Source organism: Mesoplodon bidens, assembly GCF_964165515.1.
Source record: "Mesoplodon bidens genome assembly, chromosome: 4".
Lineage (NCBI taxonomy): Eukaryota > Metazoa > Chordata > Mammalia > Artiodactyla > Ziphiidae > Mesoplodon > Mesoplodon bidens.
In genome coordinates, this window is record NC_138160.1 from 161,552,746 (window position 1) to 161,574,091 (window position 21,346).

Below are 21,346 nucleotides of genomic sequence, written 5' to 3' on the forward strand. Positions count from 1 at the left end.
AATGCTTCTCACTCCCTAATTCCCCTAGAGTAACAAAAACTCCCTACCACAGTAGCTCGCTTTTCTTTGCACTGGGACTGGCAACAAGGGAGGAGGGAGGGCCAGCAGCTGCAGACGCTGCCCCCTGCTGTCCTGCTCGCCTCCCCAGCCTCCCCCCAGCGCACCCTCCAGAGCCCACCCTGCGTCCTGGGTGCTGGGTGGTCCGTGGAAAGCAGGGAGATGTTTGAGGAGGGGCTGCTGCAGGCCTAGACCAGGAGCCTGGTCCTGCGAATGCCTCTGGGCGAGGGGTCTGTGGATCGTTTCTTCTCTAGGGGGTGGCAGAGAGCAGGAGAGGGCAGGAAGGAGAGAAAACACGGGAGAGGGAGCCAGAGAAAAAGCAGAGCAGGAGGGAGGGCAGTGGAGAGAGATGAGGGAAGCAGAGCCTGGAGGGAGGTGTGAGGGGGGCAGCAGAGACAGGCCGAGGTCAGAGAGGGGACGGGGAGAAGCAAAGCACTTCTGAGGAGAGGAGGAAGACGGAGACGCATGCACAGCAGCAGTCAGAGAGAAGGAGATCGTGGAGGGAAGGGACAAGGATGCAAGGAGAGGGCAGGTAAGCAGAGAGCAGGAGGAAGCAGGCGGGAAGGACAGTCCTTCCCAGGTGCCGGGCCGGGCTCCGGAGGGCTGAGCAGCTTGTGCAGGGTGCAGACCCTTTGCCTGAAAACCAACCAAACCGAGGCCTCAATTATTTTCGAAACCTGCTATCTATCTGAGCACTGTCTGCAACAAACTGGGTCAGCCTTAGTAGGAGGGGAGGTAGGGTAGGGGCCGAAGTCCTCCATTATCTGACTGGCAGGTGCTGGGTGTGGTGGGAGGCGGTGGGAGGCGCGCGGGAGGCGCGCGGGACCCTGGCTTTCACGTCAGTCCCCCTGGGAGAAGCCACCTCCTGAATTCAACATCCAACAGGGCAGTCTTAGCAACACGCAGCATAGGATCACTGCCCAGAGCCAGTGCAGCACCCCAAGGGTGCAGTGCCCCAAATCCCGCTTCCACAATGCACCTGCTCAGGTGAAGACAGAGTCAGAAGAAAGGCCAAAAGCCAGAGGGCAGGAGAGCAGTATGAAAGTCGGCCATACCAGCCAGAGGCTAGCAGAGGGCAGGCGAACCGGGGAGGGGAAAGGGCGGACACAGGGCTGGCCTACCCCCAGTCCACCTCTGCTTTACCTGCCACGCAATCAGGTCCTTGAGGCAGCTCAGCTTCTCCTGGTCCTCGGGGTGGTCCCTGGCGTACTCTTCAGTGAAGAAGGCCTAGCAGGACAAACAGACGTTGGGGGTTTCCTGGTCCTTTGCTGTGGACCCCACGACCCACCTCTCTGGCACTGGGAGAGGCTTCCACTTGACAGGGTTAGGAATGAGGCCTTTCCTACGTGGATGGGCAACAGTCAGGGACGTGTAGGGACTGACGTTTCCTCCTCCCGAGGCTCAGGTCGGTATCCACTGGGAAAGGGTCACAGACCCCAGGGAAATTGTTCTTGAAGAGGGGTCTCTGGACCCGCAGCAGCAGCATCACCTGGGAACTTGCCAGAGATGCAAATTCTCAGGCCCCACCCGGACGTGCTGCATCAGAACCTCTGGGGTCGGAGGTGGGGTGGAGGCAGCTGTGTGTGAAGAAGCCCTGCCGGGGATTCTGCTGCACAGTCAAGGCACTGTCCCAGGCGAGAAAACTCAGTAAGGAAGTTCACCTGGTGGGCTTCCCAGCTCACCTCCCTCATCGTGTGTGACCTTGGCAGCCCCAGCTCCTTCTCGGCTCCTGTTCTCAGTGTGTGCACATATATACACAGACATATCACCCCTCAAGGCTGAACAAAGGATTACCAATGGACGACTCCACGGGGTGTCCAAGGGTAGCTGGAAGGACTAACTGGAACTACTGTCCATGAGTTATACTATTGTGCCATATTCCTAGTTTATTTTATTTATTATTTTTTTTTCCGGTACGCGGGCCTCTCACTGTCGTGGCCTCTCCCCTTGCGGAGCACAGGCTCCGGACGCGCAGGCTCAGTGGCCATGGCTTATGGGCCCAGTCGCTCTGCGGCACGTGGGATCTTCCCAGACCGGGGCACGAACCCGTGTCCCCTGCATCGGCAGGCAGACTCCCAACCACTGTGCCACCAAGGAAGCCCCACGTATTCCTAGTTTTACATCAATGGATGACATAGAAAAGATAATAAAGAGTCCATCGTGAGATTTATGAGAATCAAGAGTCCATTTTTCCCTCAGCGTCCCATTAACGTATGGCCCAGGTGAAAGCCAAATAAGGACTTTCTATTCTATTTCAGCGCTGGGAAAAGTTATGTCTCCTTATTGAGTAATTATTTTCCCCCAGTGGAAAATGTGACTCAATAACTGATGGCTTTTCCCTTTTTGCCACAGACACCAGGAGCCTCAGAAATGAAATCTGTGGCTGAAATGTGTGGGGATTTCTGGAGGGTCCTTGTGACCTGAATATCTAGATTATAAGTCTCGCTTGAGAGTCGATCTCCCATCCCTTCTGTATTTTCACAGATTCCATGTTTCATTCCTTCCCATTTCTGGAGGTCATTTCCATCATCTATAGAAGAGATGGCTTTACACAAGTAGCATGTACTTTGATTTGTGGTGCTTGACTTTTATGGTCTGGCTCATGGACATCCCAGAGCCTCCTCTTGACAGAGGTATCTCGATGTGCCCAGTGGGATAAGGGACCTCTATGACCCCTGACAGAGCACGGCATTGAGGGTGGGAAGGAGATGAGAGTGAGGCTATAGAAACTCTGGAAGGTGTATGAGGTCCAAACAAGCTGAAGTGTCCTTTTGAGGGACAAACAGCCACAGTAAGAGGCGTGGCACGCAGCTGTGTCTGCTCTGGGCCCTCCTGCTGCTGCTCTGTCCCCACCAGGGCCTGGAGAGGGGAGCCCTCACCGTCTCATACTTGGCGAACCCTCCCATGACAGCAGGGTCCACGATTCCGTTCAGGAGCATGGAGAGTGGGTTGATCGGGAGGCTCTCGTCACTCTGGTACTGGTTTATCATCATCAGGATCTTCTCGTTGGCCATGGACATGGTTTCGATGGCGTTCTCCAGAGGGCTAATTGTGGTCTGTTGAAAACGAGATCACCAAGAAGAAAGGGCCTCAGCAGGTCGCTTTAAAAACAGATAAAATTATTGGTATTGCTTTCATTTGGGGTTGGAATTCAAATGAGGCAATGCTCCCCAAGGGGCTGTAGCAGGCTCTTGTGGTAATTACTGAGCCCTGGGGGTTGTTGGCTGTCTGGGGAGAGACAGGCTGAATTTGTGCTTAGCAAGAGAGGGATCTCCCTGGGGAGATGAAGGCAGGAAGTGTCAGGCACTCGCTGGGGTTTCAGAGGCTGGGTGTGCTCCAGGGAGGGTTTTTCTTCTTATTACCTGGTGAAGGATGCTCCAATTCAACCCATCTGGTATTGGTTGTGCACCTACTATGTGTGAGCACTTAGCTGGAGGGATGAGAGCAGCTGACGATGTGATCACCTGGCCTGGCCCACAGTAGGTCCCAAGACTTGTTATATGAGGGGTCACTGCTCCAAGGTAGATTCGGTTTAGTTGAGAAGATAAACTAACCACATCTTCAACACCTCTTAGAAAGCAAGATAAACACAGGGCCATCAGGTGCTAACTGGCATAACAGTGGTTCCCAAGAGCATGGGATCGAGAGTAAAACACTAAGCAAGAAGTCTGCAAACTTTTTCTGTGTAAGGGCCAGATGTTGTGTTGTTGTGTGTGGCAACAACTCTGTTATTGTAGGAAGAAATCAGTTACAGGCAATATGTAAATCAATGAGCATGGTGGTTCCAATAAAACTATTTACAAATTAGGCGCAGGTGGGCTCTGGCTCATAGGCCATAGTTTCCTGACACCTGAACTAAACTAAGCAAATAAAAATGAGTGCAAATCTCAGCCATTTTTTTCTGTGTGACCTTGGGCAAGTTTCCTAAACGTTCTGAGCCTCAGTTGGCTTACTGGTAAAATGAGGATAAGAAAACCTACTTCAAAAAGTAACTGGTAGTTATTGTTATTAACTCTTGTAGGTGTCAGGACAGGGACTAGCCGCTGTCCTGAGAAGGGAAGCCTCCCTGGCAGGGTGGGTGGGGCTGGAGGGAAGGGTGAAGTAATCCGGGAAAACTTCATGGAGGGAACCCTAAGTGTTACCATCTGTTCAGTGGTGGTGCTACAGGGCCTGCTTCAGTGGGGACATAGCAAAGATTAGTTGAGATAATATGACACTTGACTTAGCAAAGATTAGTTGAGATAATATGACACTTGACTTAGCAAAGATTAGTTGAGATAATATGACACTTGACTTACAGCAGAGCTCTTTAAAAAGTGCATCTGCTAGTTATTGTTAACTGCTGAGTATATGTGAAGGGGAGAACCAGCCTCTACAGCCATGCTCTTGGTCATCTTCTTAAACCATTTCCTTAAATCCCTGTGAAATCTTAGCCTCCTCGCCCCCCTTCCTTGTTTCTGGACATTTTTGAAAATGGCTGTCTCTGCAGTGAGAAGGCCCTGGGAGTAGGCCCTCTCCTCTCTCTCTCTGTGATACAAGACACAGTGATACACAATGTCATCCTCTTTCCGTCACACACACATACACACACACACACACACACACTCAAGTGCGCGCACGCGCACGCACACACACACACACACACACAGAGCTGGGAGGGAAGGCTGCTCGGCCTGGTAGAGGTGGCAGCCCATGTTCCATAAGCTGCAACTCATGGTCCAGTTTCTGTCAAGCACACAGACCAACCCTGCAGCGGCTTCTCTAAGCTGAGGTCTAGACTGAGTTCTAAAGGAAAATCTATCATAACCACTTGGACTGAGCCCAGTACCACACCTGGATTTCAATAATAGCCTGGTATGTCTGAGAGACTCACGCTTTACGGTGAGTTATTAAAAATGGAAAGTCCTGTTGATTGGCTTTCTTCCTCATTTCTGAAGCTATTTTTGTATCCCTACGTCTTTAACCTCGTTACAGACAACAGGACAGAGAATGAGAATGAACACTCCTTTGGATTCTCACCTCTGGACTTTTGTGTAGATAAGTACGTCACTCTCAGAGCAGAGCGATGGGGGTTACATATTTGGTGGAAGACCTGGAGGTCTGGAGCTGGTAACAGTTATAAAAGCACTGATCACGGTAAAAGAGATGGCGCCATTTGTGGACTGCCTCCTCTGGGCCAGCCCATGCTGGGTGTGTCCCACACGTGCTCTCATTGAATTCCCCCAACAACAGGTAAGTCCTTCACCTAAGGGTAGATGGGGCAGCGCTGGGGAGAGCGCGCCAGTGTCCGAATTCCAAAGGCGAGCTTCTCCCCCACATATAGACCACACTCTGCTACCAAACTTGCCATACACTGGTAGTTAGGACTTGGTCAAGCCCTCAAATCTCTGGTCTCTTTCCTAAGCTGAGCCTCATTTTCCTTACCGGCAGCACAGGTGTATAGCCCTTGCCCAGCTTGCTGTGCAGGGAAAATGAATTATCCTGGAAAATACAGTCAGCCCTCCATACCCTTGGGTTTTGCATCCTTGGATTTAACCAACCTCGAATTCAACCAACCACTGATACAGAGGCCCAACTGTATTCACTGTACTTACGCCCTTTTATGTAAGGGACTTAAACAACTGCAGATTTTGGTATCCGAGGAGGCTCCTAGAACCAACACCCTCAGATACTGAGGAATAACTGTACTTTGGAAACAATTTTAAAGGCACTCGGGAAAGTGGTGATAATCCCTTGCAATCGAGTGGTGTTTCATATTCCTCAAAGGCATCTCCCACATTATCACCTTCATAAATCCTCTTAGGAAACCTCTGAACTGCGTAAGATAGACATTATTATTACAACCTACTTCTACCACTGCTCACTTTGGCAGTTCAAGTCCCATCTTTGAGCTTCAGTTTTCTCATATGCAAAATAATTTAAATGGACAAGGACTAGGAATGGGGTTGCACATTGGAGGTGTGTAGGCCAAACTGGGCCTGGGTCTGTCATTTAGCCAGCACATAAGTTCTAATTTTTTAAAAAACTAATTCAGCTGGAAGGAGTATGCCACAGCTTCTACCACTCCCCGTTGTCTTAATGGGACGAGTTAACATATTTACAGTTATCCTCCTGGGCTCTGAAGGTATTGGAATTTGTAGCTCTTGGATTAAATGACCTTCAGAGTGTCTTTCAGCTCTGAAATTCCATAGTTTTTTCATGTCTATTTTACAGATGATGAAAACTAAGGCCAGAGGTACACTGTGTTTGTCCAACATCATACAGCTTGTTAATAACCAAGTTGAATTTGGTTCTCTGACCCCCAGCTCAGGACTTCTTGTAAAGATTACATATTCTCAGGGTCAAGAAAAAGGAAAGGACCCTCAATAAGCAGAACTTACACTTGAATCCCATCAGAAAACACCTCTCTGTACAAACAGTGCTGTAGTCATGACAATTCATAAAAGAAACCACCAAGAACAAGATACAAATTCTATACCACAAAAACAAATGCTTGGAGAGGAATTCACTCAGCACCCATGAAACTTCTGTGTCTGAGACATCCTGAAATTCTTGGTAACTCCAATGAGGGAGGCTATCAGAGATAAAGTCACTCTGGTCAACTTTTTGGAGGTTTTCCCAATCCCTTCTATCAGAGGGTATCAGGATAAAAGAAGTGAAACAAAAATGTTGACTATTTCTTTCCTAATTTCAGAATCCTGAGTTCATAAAACAAGGTAAGCACTTCGTATATTATGGGCTTCTGCATATTAACTGAGTGATTGGTTGATGGATTTACTTAATAACTATTATTTTTTTAATATAAATTTATTTATTTATTTTTGGCTGCGTTGGGTCTTCGTTGCTGTGCGTGGGCTTTCTCTAGTTGTGGCGAGTGGGGGCTACCCTTTGTTGCAGTGCGTGGGCTTCTCATTGCAGTGGCTTCTCTTGTTGCGGAGCACAGTCTCTAGGCACGCGGGCTTCAGTAGTTGTGGCACGCAGGCTCAGTAGTTGTGGCTCGTGGGCTCTAGGGCACAGCCTCAGTAGTTGTGGTGCACCGGCTTAGCTGTTCCATGGCATGTGGGATCTTCCTGGACCAGGGATCGAACCCGTGTCCCCTGCACTGGCAGGCAGATTCTCAACCACTGCACCATCAGGGAAGTCCCTTAATAACTATTCTTGAACACCAATTATGTGTCTAGGACTATTCCTTGCACTCAGAGATATGGCAGGGAACAAAATGGACAAAAATCTGTCTTCCTGGAGCTCACAGTCTAGTGGAGCTTATATTATAATGTTATTATATTTAAAATTCTAGATATTAAAAATAAACACACAGGCAAATTATGTAGTCTATTAGGAGGCAAGATACCATGGCGGGAGATGGGGCGTTCAGAGAGTGCAGGCGGGAATTCCTTCAGTTTGCCTACAGTCCCGTGGGGACAGCGAAGGTGGAAAGGCACCTTACTGAGCACCACCAGAGGAAAGGGCACAGCCAGGGCCAATGGGTAGAGACTACGGCTTAGTAGAAAGTTTCTGATTTCTCACCTCAAAAATGGGATTCGTAATATGATGTACTTCACACGGTTTTGTGGGATTAAACAGAATAATGTTACAAAGTCCTTGACACAGCACCTGGGACACTTATCCAAGCTTATCATGCACCGATGTGTCCCATGAATAAAGGGCATGAGTAGTTTCTTCCTCTCCAGGGCACTAATTATTGGGGTGGGCTGGGGACATGTTAAGGAAAGAGGAGAGAGTGGGTCCATCCAGGTGCCTGGTATGAGAGGTTATAGTCAAACCTCACCTCTTTTACTAACCTTGAGCAACCCACTAACTCACTCGGCTTCCTCATCTGTAAAACGGAAAAATAATAATATCTACCTCGCAGCATTGTTGAGGGGTTTAAATGAGGTCATGCATATGAACCGTCTGGCACATGCTCAGTAATGTCTGTTGATGTCATCATCGTTATTATATGTCCCCTAAGGTCTACGCCATGACTGTGAAAAGGAGACTGGAGGACCACCTGGCTGCTGGGGGCCCTTAAAGGGCTGAAGGGGGATGGTCTCAATGTTGATCATACAGTAGCTTGAAAACATCAGTCAGACAATGTCCCTCCTCTGCTTGTGACTCAAATTCACCCAGTGGAAAAGCCCAGGTCCTTATGGTGCCTACAAGGTCCTATATGACCTGCTATCAGACTACTGCTACTCCCCCCTCACTTGTTCTGATTCAGACATAAGCCTGTTCTGTCCCAGGGCCCTTGCACTTGCTATTTCCTCTGCTACAATGTCCTTCTCTTCGGGATCTGCAAGGACCACGTCCTCACTTCCTCCAGGCCTCTGATCAAAAGCCATTTAGCAGGAAGGCTTTCCACGACCATCCTACTTAAAAGACCCACGACTCCTTCATCACCTTTCTCTTTTATTTTTCTCCATAGTGGTTATCTCCACCTGACATAGTATATATTTTCTTAGGCTTTTTAGTGCGTCTTTGCCACTAGAATGTAAGCTTCATTGCAGAATCTCTAGGTGCTTGACATGTGTTAGGTACTCATTAAATATTTGTTGAATGAATAAGTGAATAAGACATCCTGAATAGGTCCCTGCTTCTCAGATGTCACCGGATTGTCCTTTGCATCCTGAGGGCTGCAAGATCCCCAGCTGTTTGAGGACACGGAGACCCTGAAGTGTGCTGAGAAGCAAAATACATGCTATCTGCACCATGGAGTTCAAATACTTGCATTCTAGCCAGAGCTTTGCCTCTGTGTACTTTCCCTTCTCTGAGCTTCAGTTTATCCAAGTATAAGATGGATTCATAGTGAGATTCTGCACAGGGGTCCCCAAAGGGCTGTTGGGAGGGGAGGATATGAGAGGGTGGTTGTGTCGATCGAATTCCAGGCCCTCTTCCTCGCCCTGCACCCAACCACAGAAGCTCCCCATTCATCAGCTTTATTACCGGATTCTATGGTACCTTTCATTTGCAGGGAAAAACGTTATCTGATGCTTAAAAAAAACAAATTCAAAGCAGGTAAACTGGATGCTGCCTTAGGTCCCTTCCTGCACCAGAATTCCTGGACTCCTACAGTGGCTTTGAACAAAAGCATTTCCCTTTTTCCAGTCTCAGGAGCCTCCTGAGCCCCACAGACTCACCTGGGACATGTGAGTCACCTCAAACCAGCGCAGGATGCCCGGAAGCTTGTACGCGGTCACAAAGGAGGTCCTCTCGATCCACATCGACTGTCCCGTGGGCAGGGGTGGCAAGGGCAGGAAAGTAACACACATGAAACCTGACCATCAGAGTTTGGTGGGAACCCAGCCAGGCCCCCAGGCCTCCTATCCACCCGGAATCAGAATAAAAATGACAAGACTCAGAAATACACTCCCACCTTACCCTGAAGAATTCTTTCCCAAGGTGAAGTTTAAGTTTTCCCTGGATTTAGGTCCAGTAAGTTTTAACCTGGGTCTCTGAACAGGCAGAAGTTTGAATGCATATTGAATATTGAATGCATCCACCTGCATTTTCTGGGGGGAGGTCTACGGTGTTCATCAGACTCTTCAAGGGGCAGTGACTCCCCCAGTGCAAAGAATCACAGTCCAAGGGAAAGAGCTGAGAGAGACCTGGGGCTGTCTCCTCGTGCCAGCCTCGGCCCTCGGGAATAGAAGACAGGTAGGTCCTGGCTGGGAAACACACAGTGGCACTGGGGACTGTGAACTCCCTGTGGCTGAAAGGTGCATCTCACGCCAGGCCTGGGTCGTTATCTTGAGAGTGGAGAGGCTCAATCAAGGAATGAGAAAACAAACCCAACGGAAGAGCCTGGAGAATGCGTGTCATCGTACCAATGGAAGTTAGTGTTCCTTCCTTTGGCTTTGGATCAGATGCCCTCCCAATTCTGATTCTGGCAGGTGCAGGCTCTGGTTGGTAAAGGAGGCCCTGGGCAACGATCAAGGCTGCCAAAGGGTAGGGGAGGGGATACTTACGGCAAACTCATTCTCAGGGTCAACGGTCCCCCTGCGCACTGGCCGGGAGTAGTGGAACTTCTGCACGTAGTTGGACTTATAAAAGCTGCAAGACAGGAAGAGGCTGAGGCTCCTGATAGCAAAACCTGCCCTGACCTGACCCTGTACTGTCCAGGGAGGCCCACTACAGTAAACTCCAGGTCTGGCAGAGTCCTCGCTGAAACATTTAAATCCAGGCTTTCCTTGTAAGATGATTTAGAAGCCAGTCGGTCTTATGCCCTCATGAGAACATAGCACCCCTTAGGGTACCCCCAAAGTTGGAATTCTATCATTAACGCACATAGTAGTGCCTGGGTTATTGTTTCTTGTGATCTCAATGAAGGGTCTGGATACATCTAAGGTCCTAGGCTAATGTCTCAGGGGTATCTTCCAAGGATCTCTTAAGGTGTCCCAGCCATCCCCCAAATCACTCTCCCTTGAACCTCTAGGGCAGTTCTAACATCAGGACCAGCAGAGCATGTTGCTAGCTGTATGGTGGTCATCCCCTGCCCAAGGGTGCCTGACCGAGAGGTGACGGGAGGCTGAGCTCCAAGCTGAGCCTGAGTATCTGCTCAGCCGCCTGCACTGGCGTGAGGCTGCTTCTCCCCGCAGGAACAGGCCTTTCCTCTCACAAAGGAGCTCCTGCTTCCAACGGGTCTTCCCAGAGGAGAGGCCTTTTCCTAAGCTACTCAAGGTGCTAAACTGGGTGCCTGGGCCTGAGTGGGGTGAGCCAGACAGCTTGGAGTGGGGGCAGCGTGGTGCCCCGCAGATCCCACAGATGCCCTGCTTTGTTGCCTCATCCCTGACCTTGCGATCTGGTATTAAACAGATCACACCTGCCTTCATGCTGCTTCCTCTAATGTCCCCTATTTAATTTTATTATTTATTTTATTTTATTTTATGTTTTGGCTGTGCCTCACAACTTGTGGGATTTTTGGTTGTGCCTCACAACTTGTGGGTTGTGAGGCCAGGGATTAAACCCGGGCCCTCAGCAGTGAAAGCGCTGAGTCCTAACCACTGGATGGCCAGGGAATTCCTCTAATGTCCCCTTTTTACATCGTAACCTGAACACAACCATTGTCAATGCACGACCTTAACAAACGCCTAAAAGACGTCCCTCTGGAGAAAGTGCTCGGCCTGAGCACCGTCCCTCTGTCTCCCACCTGCCTGTCGCCTGTCTGCCCATGCTCTCTGGCTGTGGATTTCTGGAGCCACTCTGGGATCAACCTGAGCAACCGGCTCTCCACGTCCACTTCAGCGAAGCCCAGTGCTGCTTCCTGAGGACTTGCTCTGCCACAAGGCGAGTCGCTCCCCCGGCCATCTCTGGTGTCAGCCTTTTCAGGGGCAGAGCCCAGAGGGGTCATGGGAGAGGCGATGCTTCTCCCAAGAGGAAAAGGGAGGACAGGCTGGCTAAGATAGGGAAGGAACTAGAAGACACCACGGCCTGTCCTGCCACCAGCTCGGCCTGGCAGCCCCATGGGATGCTCCTCCCCAACTCTCCCTCCCCTGAGCTGTGGGGCTTACTTCATAATCTGGTCAGGCACCGGCTTATTCTTGAACCTTGGGTGTTCATCCAAGACGGGCTGGACAGTGAAACACTGGATGTCTGTGATTCCTGCAGTTAAGAGTTCACAACGTCTCGGTCGGGGGGACAGTTCCAAGCACAGCAGGTCCCAGGTGAGACCTCCCAGGACAGTCCTTCCGGGCCCAAGTTTTTAGTGAGTGACCAACCTCAGGGTGCTGGCTGCCAACTAGGTCCTAGTGACCAGTTAGCAGTCACCGTGGTCCTTATCAGAGCTACCTGTCACTTGCAACCCATGCCAGGGCTCAGCCTCTGCTAACAGTTGGTTAGTAGTCCTTAATTCTCATTATCATTGCTATATTACTATCATTAGCAAGAATAAGGCCTAATGCATTTATAGCTGTCCATCAACTGCAGCGCTCATCTCCCCACGGTCTCCTTTCATCTCTCCGGTTTTGCTGAGCAGCGTCGTTAACGTAAATCATACTTTCCAGAGACAAGGACGTCAAGGTTAAAGAAGCTGGACAACCTGTTGAAGGTCACACAGCTTGTGAGCACAGAGCAAGGGCCTGTATTGGGGTCTTTTAACCCTGAGCTCAGGGTTCTTTGATTCCAGACTTCTATTCAGTGCAGCCCTCTGACCAGCAGCATCACCATCACTTGAGAGCTTGTTAGAACTGGTGAATCTCAGGTCCCACCTCAGACCTACTGAATCAGAGTCTGTATTTTATAAGATACTCAGGTGATTCATATGCACGCTCCAGTTTGAGAAGCACTGATTTAGAGAAGGCAAATACATTCATTTTGTACTCCAACTCTGAAAGTTTGAGAGTAACTGTCTGGGGCAGGAATGTAAGGCCATGTCCAGGCTCAGTGGGAAAGAGTTCCATGATCGATTAGTGATGCCTGCCATGGGCACAGGATACAGAAGAGGCACCATGTGTGCCAGATCTCTGTCATGCCTATTCTAGACCTTTATTCATTGTAAATCAATAATATGGCAAGCCAAATAAACAAGGTCAGTAGTCACTGGTCCCATCCCTGGACCTTACTTCCCTTTCCCTACCTTCCATGGCTTCTTTACCCATCTCTCTTCTTCAGGTATCCAAGTACTCTCATCCCTCTATTCTACCTGATGACCACCGTAACTCCAAACACTCTTCCCCTAAGCCTGACACTTCTGCCAACTAAGGAAACACAGACTCCTCTTGTTGGAATTCAAAAATGCCAGTATTTGAATATGGAGTATTCAGATATTCTAATATGATTCCAACTCATTTCCCACCGTTATCTCTGAGTATCCAACAGACTATACTGTTCCCTTTGTTTGGACTATTTCCCCATAGCTCCATGAACATTCAATCTATCCTCATCCAGGTGTCCTTTTCCTTCCTGACCCTCCAAAGCAATGCATCTGTACTTAGGACTCTTATCTCTCCAGCTCCCTCTCTTCTCCCTTCTGTTGCTTCCCCACCAGACTGTGAGCTTTCTGATGCAGAGGCTAGGGCTCTTTCACACATAAGAAATGGCCAAAATATAATTCCAAGTTAAATTTAATTCCCCTCCCCCAATAAGTTCACTTCATACTAATGTCTTGGGGCTTTAACTGTTTTATCTTTTAAGAGTATTTCCACATTAAATGAGAGTGCCTCAGAGAGAGACAGAGAGACACAGACAGACAGACAGACACACACACACACACACACACACACACACGCACACAGAGGAGAGGGCAAGAGCAAGCAATACTTAACACAAATGAATAAACCTCACTGGAAGGATTTCCATAATCAGGAAAACTACCTTCCTTCTCAAGTCAAATAGCAAACAGCCTTCTCTGGGAGGGAAATCACCCTGGATTAAGTCTAGAGCAGGACTGGCAAACTATGGCCCTCGGGTCAAATCCTGCTCACTGCCTGTTCTTGTATGGCTCACAGCTAAGAATACTTTTTATATTTTAAAATATTTGAAAAAAAGAGTATTATGTGACGTGTGAAAATATATTAAATTCAAATTTCGGTGTTCATAAATATAGTTTTATCGGGGCACAGTCATACCCGTCCATTTATGTACTACCTACGGCTGCTCTCCCACCACAGCAGAGTTGAGTAATTGTGACAGAGGCACATGGCCCACAGAGACTAAAATATGTCCTATCTGGTCCTTTACAGAGAAGTCTGCCAACCCCTGTTTTAAAGTAGGTTCTAAACCATGTCTACTGATCTTAGCAATTGGACTTGGACCAAGAGAAGAATCCAGACCTGTCCTGGAGAAGCCAGTGACATCAGAGCCCTCCGATCACATCCAGCAGGATGCATGGCTTGACTCTCTCACCATGTGTTGAATGTATGCATGGAACCATGTTGAATCTATACATGGAACTGTAGCCCCAAGGTCTAGCCAGAGGAGAGGGCGGGGGACAGGAGACACCCAACAAAGAGACCTTTGCTTTCAAATGTCTTCCACGACTTGGATACCTAAGTGAGAAGACATGAGATCTGTCCCCTTTTCAAACTGCTTGTCAGCTTTGCAACACGTAAAGGCAAGAGAACAGAGCCTTAAGAGCTTAGATTTTGGCAAAAATCCGACCCGAGTTCAAATCCTAGTTCCATCAATTCCTGGGACCTGGTGTAAGCTGCTTACATTTTCTTGAGCCTCAGTTTTCTTATTTGCAAAATGCAGAGTAATACTACCCAACTCACAGGATTACTATGAGGATAAAGATGAAACAAGGCATGAAAATGCCTGGTACGCTATCATGTTACAATAGTTAATAAAGAACATTCTGTTCATTCATCTTAAACAAAACAAGGGCATTACAGAAAGAATGCAGACTTTGAGACAGATCTTGGGGTTCAAATCTCAACTCCGTCATTAACTAGCTTGGTAACCCTAGGCAAACCACCTTACCTCTCTGCTCTGTATGTTCCTTCTCTATGAAATAGGGAAAATCAATACCCACCTAAGAGGGTGGTATGGGGATTAGAAAAAGTAGTTACAGGACACTCAGTCTCATGTGTGGCATGAAGAGGGTATTTAGCAGATGTCAGCCCTCCCGCTTTCCCTTTTCTACCTGGTTCCTGGAGCTGCATCAAGCCTGTGTATAATGACGTGGCCCAGTCACACGGGTTCTCCCCTCCCACCACGAGTTAAAAGGTCACAGAGGGGCTTCCCTGGTGGCGCAGTGGTTGAGAGTCCGCCTGCCGATGCAGGGGACACGGGTTCGTGCCCCGGTCTGGGAAGATCCCACATGCCACGGAGCAGCTGGGCCCGTGAGCCATGGCCGCTGAGCCTGCGCATCCGGAGCCTGTGCTCCGCAACGGGAGAGGCCACAACAGTGAGAGGCCCGCGTACCGCAAAAAAAAAAAAAAGGTCACAGAGTTGTTCAACACCAGGATATCCACTTAGAAGGGCCTTAGTACTAATCCCATGTCTCGCCTATAACCAAACTCCCATTTGTAACCAGCCAGGCCCACCACCGGTTGCATTTCCTCCTGCAAACAACCATAGTCGAGCAGGCCTGAAAGGCAGGCGAGCACAACGAAAAGGTTACAGATGCATATTTATCACCCGAGGGGAGAATATGTGGATTAAGGTTGGGCAGACTTAGCAGACCGGCCATGCGATCTGTCAGCCCCGTTTTAAAGGATGTAACTTAATTTGTGCTACAGGGTGCAACACAGGAGCCAGGCTAGGTTAACGTACCCCCTCCCGCATCGCTCAGCTGTCTGCCTTATCCTTGGGTCTGTACCCTCTCTGACCCCCCGAGCCCTGACCCAGCCCAGCATCAGAACTGGCCTTATGAACATTATGCTTTGCTGCAATGGAGCCCATTTCCAGCAGGCTCTACCCAACCTCACTAGCACCGTCTCCTGTCACCTTGGCCTTCTGTGTGCTCCAGAGAGCTGGCTCCATCGGTGCCTCCCTCCCTCCTTCCTTTCTCTATCTATCTCCTCTTTCTTTTTCCTTCTCTCTTGTTTTCTTTCTCTTTCTGTTAACCAGCAAGTATTTTCTGAGAGTTGGCTTTGGGGATTACTGCAGTGAGCAAGGCAGTGCAGGTCTCTGCCCTCCCAGAGCTTCTGTTCTAGTTCTATCTTTGAAAGCACAACAGATAACGACAGATTGAGATCAATTCTCTAAAGCAAACAAACAGGGTTTGAGATAACAGAGTCCAGAAGCCTTCCGATAGGGTGACCAGGGAAGGCCTCTTGTGGGAGGTGACACTGAGTTAGGATCTGATGGGTGACAAAGGAGCTGGGGGAAAGGCATTCCAAGCAGAGGGAAGAGAAAATGCACAGGCCCAGAGGCTGGAACAAGCTGGGTGTGTTTAAGGAACAGAGACAAGATCTGTGTGGCCAGAGAGAAAGGGAAGGAAGAGTCGGGGGCGATGACATGGGAGACACAGGAAGGGGTCAGATGATGGACAGACAGCCTTGCAGGCCTTGGTCAGTTTTGATTTTATTATAAGGGCAATGGGGCACCATTTCAGTTCTTGGAACCTTTGCTTTTGCAGATGATGGTTCTTCCCTCTGTCTGGGACATTCTTCCCACCTCCCACTAACCTCTGGCTCATTACTCACCTTCAACATCGCCTTCCTCAAGGAAGCGTTCCCTGCCCTCCCAATCACGGCAAGCTGAAGGGCTTTCTTTTAGCATTGATCACATTTTTCTAAATGCATATTTAACAATGCAATTAGCTGTTCAACGTCTTTTACTTGCTAGACTGAAAGCTCCCTGGAGGTAGAACCACTTTGTGAGTGTAGTCTCCAATGCCTTGCACAAGGCTTGGCAGAGTCAGGGCTGGTAGTACTCATCACAAGAATGAAGGAATGAGTGAGTGAGTGAATGTATCAATGAATGCAACATTTAGAGTTTCCTGAGATGGGTTCTTTTTGGATCCCACACTGGACACTAATATTGGCACCACTGCAATGATTCTGGCAGGAGTTCTGAGCTCTAAGACGGGGCTCTGTGGACTGAAGTCCCGGCAGGGCTGCTGCCCACCCCTGGCCCTTGGCTGGGGCATTCTTTAAGGATACACTGGCCTGGGGCATTCTTCACATCATCCCCGGGGGCAGAGGTTGTGTTCATCTTCTCTGCGTTGGGGAACTGGCTCATCAGCTGCATCTGGAAATCTTCTCTTCGCTCATACTCCTTCCCTCGGTAGATGAACACTTTGTTCTGAAGAGAAATGACACCCATCAGAGATCCCAGGGCCCAGGCTTGGAGGAGATGGTTCAAGCAAAGCTGGGAGGCTTGTCATGAGCACAGGGCGGTGGTGACCTTCTATAGATCTCTCCACTCTCTGTTTCTCCCCAAGGGAAAGAAAGGAAGAGCTCAAGTCACTGACCTTCTAGCTAGACGCACCACTTCTTTAAAAAGATGGGTTCTAAAGGGAGAGGAGATCATGCATGCTGAGAACTTTTTCTTCAAACAATCTTATGTGCAGCTTCCAGAGTAATTCCTCACTCAGCTTTCACTGTGTCACACCCACTCTCCCATTTACATGACCATCAAGTTTCCCTCCTGCCTTTAATGGACCATGTGGGCTGGACCTGTGGGCTGGAAGGGACCAGCATTCAGGTCCTTCATCACTTGGATCCATGGAAACACACTCTTTATTGTTCCTTGACCATGTTAGCTTCTTTTAGACTGGTAGTTTTCAAACAGGGGGTGACTTTGCCTCCTAAGGGATGCTGGCTATGCCTGGAAACATTTTTTGGTTGTCACAGCTCCAGAGAGGGCCACTACTGGAACCTAGTGGGTAGAGGCCCAGGATGCTGCTAAACATCCTTCAATGCACAGGACAGGCCCTCACAGCTAAGAGTTAGCTGGTCTAAAATGTCCAGAAAGCTGAAGGTGAGAAACCCTGTTTTAGACCATATCTGTGCCACTGTGCTGCCTCTAATGGCCCCTCAATTCTTCTGTCCAAACCCATGTCTGCCACTGACCTTTATATATCAGTGTTTCCAAACCTGGCCTCTCATCACAAAAGCCTAGGAGCCTTCTAGAAGTTCAGATTCTCGGGCCTCACTCCAGACCTGCTGAAATGGAGTCTGTGGGAGTGGGACCCAGGAACATGAACTTTTAACAAGTTCCCTAGGGGTGTGTGACGCAGGATCAGGTGTGGGAAGTCATCTCTATTCCACACAGGAAAACTTCACTAGCTCCCCCCCTGCAGCTCTCTCCAGAGGGCCACCCTGACTGCCACACCGATTGGTAATGGTGAGTGGTTTATCTCCTTGACGAGACTCAATCAGGTGAGGTCAGGTTTCTTTTGTATCTCCCTGACCTCAGGATTGAACCACAGACTCAGAGACCAGAAGGGAAGCCTTCTGCTGACCTAACGCAACTCTCTCCATGATGAATCAATAATCCAGGAAAACAGCAGTGACACTGTGCTCCAGGGATCCCTAAGGGTCCCCAAGACCCCGTCAGGGCCTCACAAGATTAAAACTCTTTTCATCACAACAGCCATTTTCCTTTTTCACTCTCATTCTCTCATGAGTATACATTTAAGGCTGCATGATGTGTGGTATCACAACAGATTGAATGCAGAAGCAGATATAAGAATCTAAGCTGCCTTCTCTTAATCTAGATATTTAAGAGATTTGCAAAAATATGAAACAATCTCACTCTTTGCACTAATTTTTTATTGGAAAATATAACCATTTTCATAAAGATCTAATTTATGTTAACATATGATGGGTTTATTCTTCTTATTTTTAAATAAATTGATACAGTTTATCCTCCGTGTCTTCAGGTTCTTAATGCACGGATTCAACCGTGTATCAAAAATATTTGAAAAAAAAATCCAGAAAGTTCCAAAAGGCAAAACTTGAACTTGCTGCACTCCAGCAACTATTTACATAGCATTTACACTGTATTTGGTATTGTAAGTAGTCTAGAGGTGATTTAAAGCACTTAGGAGGTTATATGCAAATACTACACTATTTTATACAAGGGACTTGAGTACTGGATTTTGGTACCTGCAGAGGGTCCTGAAACCAACTCCTGGTGGATACCAAGGGACAACTGCATTTAAAAATCTTCTTAGCTTTAATTTTGAGTATCGTCAATGTAGACAGATAAAGTCTACAAATACGGAAGTTCTTCAGGGGCCTTGACCATTTTTCAGAGAGAAAATGGCCCTGAGACCAAAAGGTCTGAGAACCAGTGCTCTGCAGGGCCTGCTGGGTAGCAGAGCTCCCCCAGCCTCTCTGAGCACCTCATTCCCAGTACGGGGTGCTCACTACCTCACAAGGCAGCTCTGGTTGCTGTGTATGTAGAGAAACACGGGGGGTGGGCGGCTGAGGCGCTGATGACGGAGGGGGATTGGGGAGTGTGTGAAGGTGGGGACAGCGTTCAGACAGAGAAGGGCACAGGTTCTGAGCACAAGCAGAGCCTCAAAGCACAGAGGGAGAGCCGGGATGCCAAGGCCGCGGGTCCCTGGCCTGTGTCTGCATCACCCACAGACTTACCCGGAGAAAGGAGGGGAAACCCTGGCCGTAGTATCCCACAGCAAAGTAGTCTGGCTTGGGTCTGAGGATTTTCATGATGTTTTCGTAGAATTTTGCCTGCTGGACCTGAAAGAAGAAAACTCATAGCTTGTGACAACACAGATGTGTATTAAAGGCATATTCAACTCCAAGAGGCCACAGCTAAGATGGGATCATTCCACCAGAACCAATGTGCTGAGTGCACATGTTTGCAGAGTCATGGAACTGTCTGTAATCATAACAGTAAAAGCGGTAACCAGATACCCTGTTAATCACTCTACCTGCACCAGCACATTTACTTGCATTGCCCTCATGACAATCCCATGGAATGGTATCTCTGTTTTGCAGATAAAGAAATGGTATCTCACAGCGCAGCCAGGAAGTACAGAACTGAATCCAGCCAGCTGTTCAGAGCCCCCAGCAGCATCGTCACTCCACTCTCACTGGAAGTGTGTTTGTGACGGCCTATGGATGGATAAGTGTTTCCGGATATAGATGTCTTCCTGTGTATGCACACCTAACATATTTCATCAATTCCAAGAGGTGTGTGTTTTTCATATTTTAACGTCTTTGAAAATAGTTTGTGTTTTACTTTACACCTAATGGCATCTCCCAATTGCTATTAACTGGAGAGAAATCATGATGGGGCATGTAAAATAGAATGGTGCATCTTAAACTGGACACAACATGGAAGATAAATGTGTGAGGCCCTGGACATGAAGCCTGTGCGATGTGGGCTTGGTGCATGGATGTGCATGCCCATCAGCATGTGCATGAACGTATACTGGGTACGTGTGTGTGCACGGATGTGTGCTCTGTGTGTGCCTGTGCACTGCACACATTTAGAAGGCGTGCGTGCCTCCACACCCACAAACAACTATGTGGACAGACTCAGGTAGATATAAGTGTTTCTTGGTGCAAGTAGTGTGTGTGTTTGCATCATACCTTAGAACACTATAATCCTTGCCCATCCCCCCACCAGAAAAAGCTATCAATCTTCTTCCAACATTCTGACTCTCGTTTTACTGTTCCCTACAAACAGCTGGACTGGCATCTCAAAATGGCCTCAGATGGGGCCCTGGGGTCCTGGCTCTCAGGCCAGCGGGAAGAGAGTGGGGGATGCAGCCAAAAAGTTCTGCATTTTCCCTGCATGGGTCACTCCCACCCCCAAGCCCTGGCCTCTGCAGCATAAGCAGGATAGGCTGGCTTCCCCCCACTTTCCACTGGCACCAGCAAATCACAAGCTTCGAGGAGCTAATGGGGATGGCCAGATGGGGAGCATTTTAATGTGATTTACCTGTTAATCAGAAAGCACGCATTTGCGTTTTTATTTAATTGGCCTATCGATTTGTGGGAATTTTCCTGCAAATGTAGCACAGTGTTTACTGGGTGGGCAACAGCAGCAGCCCCAGCGCCAAGCAGGTACTTAACGCTCCATCTGAGAAGCTGATGAGTTTTCCCAGAAGACCTCCCTTTGGAAATATTCCTAACTGGGAGGGAGAAGCTCAGCACAGCCTGGCTCAGCTCAGGCCTTACTTCCATTCCTTTCCTGGTGTCCTAACCCTATGTGGCTTCCCGCCCCGCCTCCCCCTCTCCCCAGACTCTCTGCTGAGCCGAGGCCCTGAGCACCCAGCCTCCAGGGCAGTCAGCTCCCCCTGGGGACAGCTTACCAGGTTCTGGCTCAGCAGCTCATAGTCAAAGATTTCCATCTCATACTGTTCCGCCAGCTCCTTGCACAGACTGATGGCCTCTTCCCACATCTACGAGGAAGGTCGTGGAGACAACGGTTAGGGGGACCTCCAGGCTTGCAGAGCCCTTGCTAAGGAAGGGACCAGGGCAGCTCTCTCCTGGGACTGAGCCACGGGCCTTACTCCGGCCCGGACCCAGTCCCACACCCAGGGAGCTGAGCGTTTCCCAGGAAGCAGACCTACCCTCTGCCTCTCACCCTAGTTTCGTGATAAATAATGGAACACCCGCAGACGAGGCTGAGTACTTATTTACATGCTCTCGGGATCTTCACAACCACCCTGAGAGGTGACTAGTAGCATCTGCATTTCCCAGGTGAGAAATGGAGGTTCAGATCAGCAGAGCATCTGCCCCAGGTCAAATGCCCAACCAAAAGCAGGGCCAGGATGCACACCTGAGTGTGACCCTCGACCTTGTGCTTAATTCCCTCCCTTAGAAGTTGAAGTGTTCAGTAAATGAACATTTGACTGCCTCAGCTCCCTGTGTGCAGGTGGGGCAGGGAGGTGGTAACCCCATTTCCCAAAGAGAAATGGTTCACA

General features: G+C 48.9%; 1 protein-coding gene across 1 annotated transcript in view; it reads right to left on the bottom strand.

Annotated features, from left to right (window-relative positions):
* Nucleotides 1-21,346, bottom strand: part of DOCK2 (dedicator of cytokinesis 2) — a 416,115-nt gene that overhangs the window by 14,759 nt on the left and 380,010 nt on the right. The window contains exons 39-46 of the mRNA XM_081230991.1: nt 20,732-20,821; nt 19,044-19,148; nt 16,602-16,743; nt 11,565-11,646; nt 10,023-10,107; nt 9,195-9,281; nt 2,937-3,113; nt 1,201-1,284 (exon numbers count right to left, since the gene is read on the bottom strand). Of these exons, the coding sequence (XP_081087117.1) occupies nt 1,201-1,284; nt 2,937-3,113; nt 9,195-9,281; nt 10,023-10,107; nt 11,565-11,646; nt 16,602-16,743; nt 19,044-19,148; nt 20,732-20,821 (852 nt within the window). The remainder of the gene's footprint in view (nt 1-1,200; nt 1,285-2,936; nt 3,114-9,194; nt 9,282-10,022; nt 10,108-11,564; nt 11,647-16,601; nt 16,744-19,043; nt 19,149-20,731; nt 20,822-21,346) is intronic.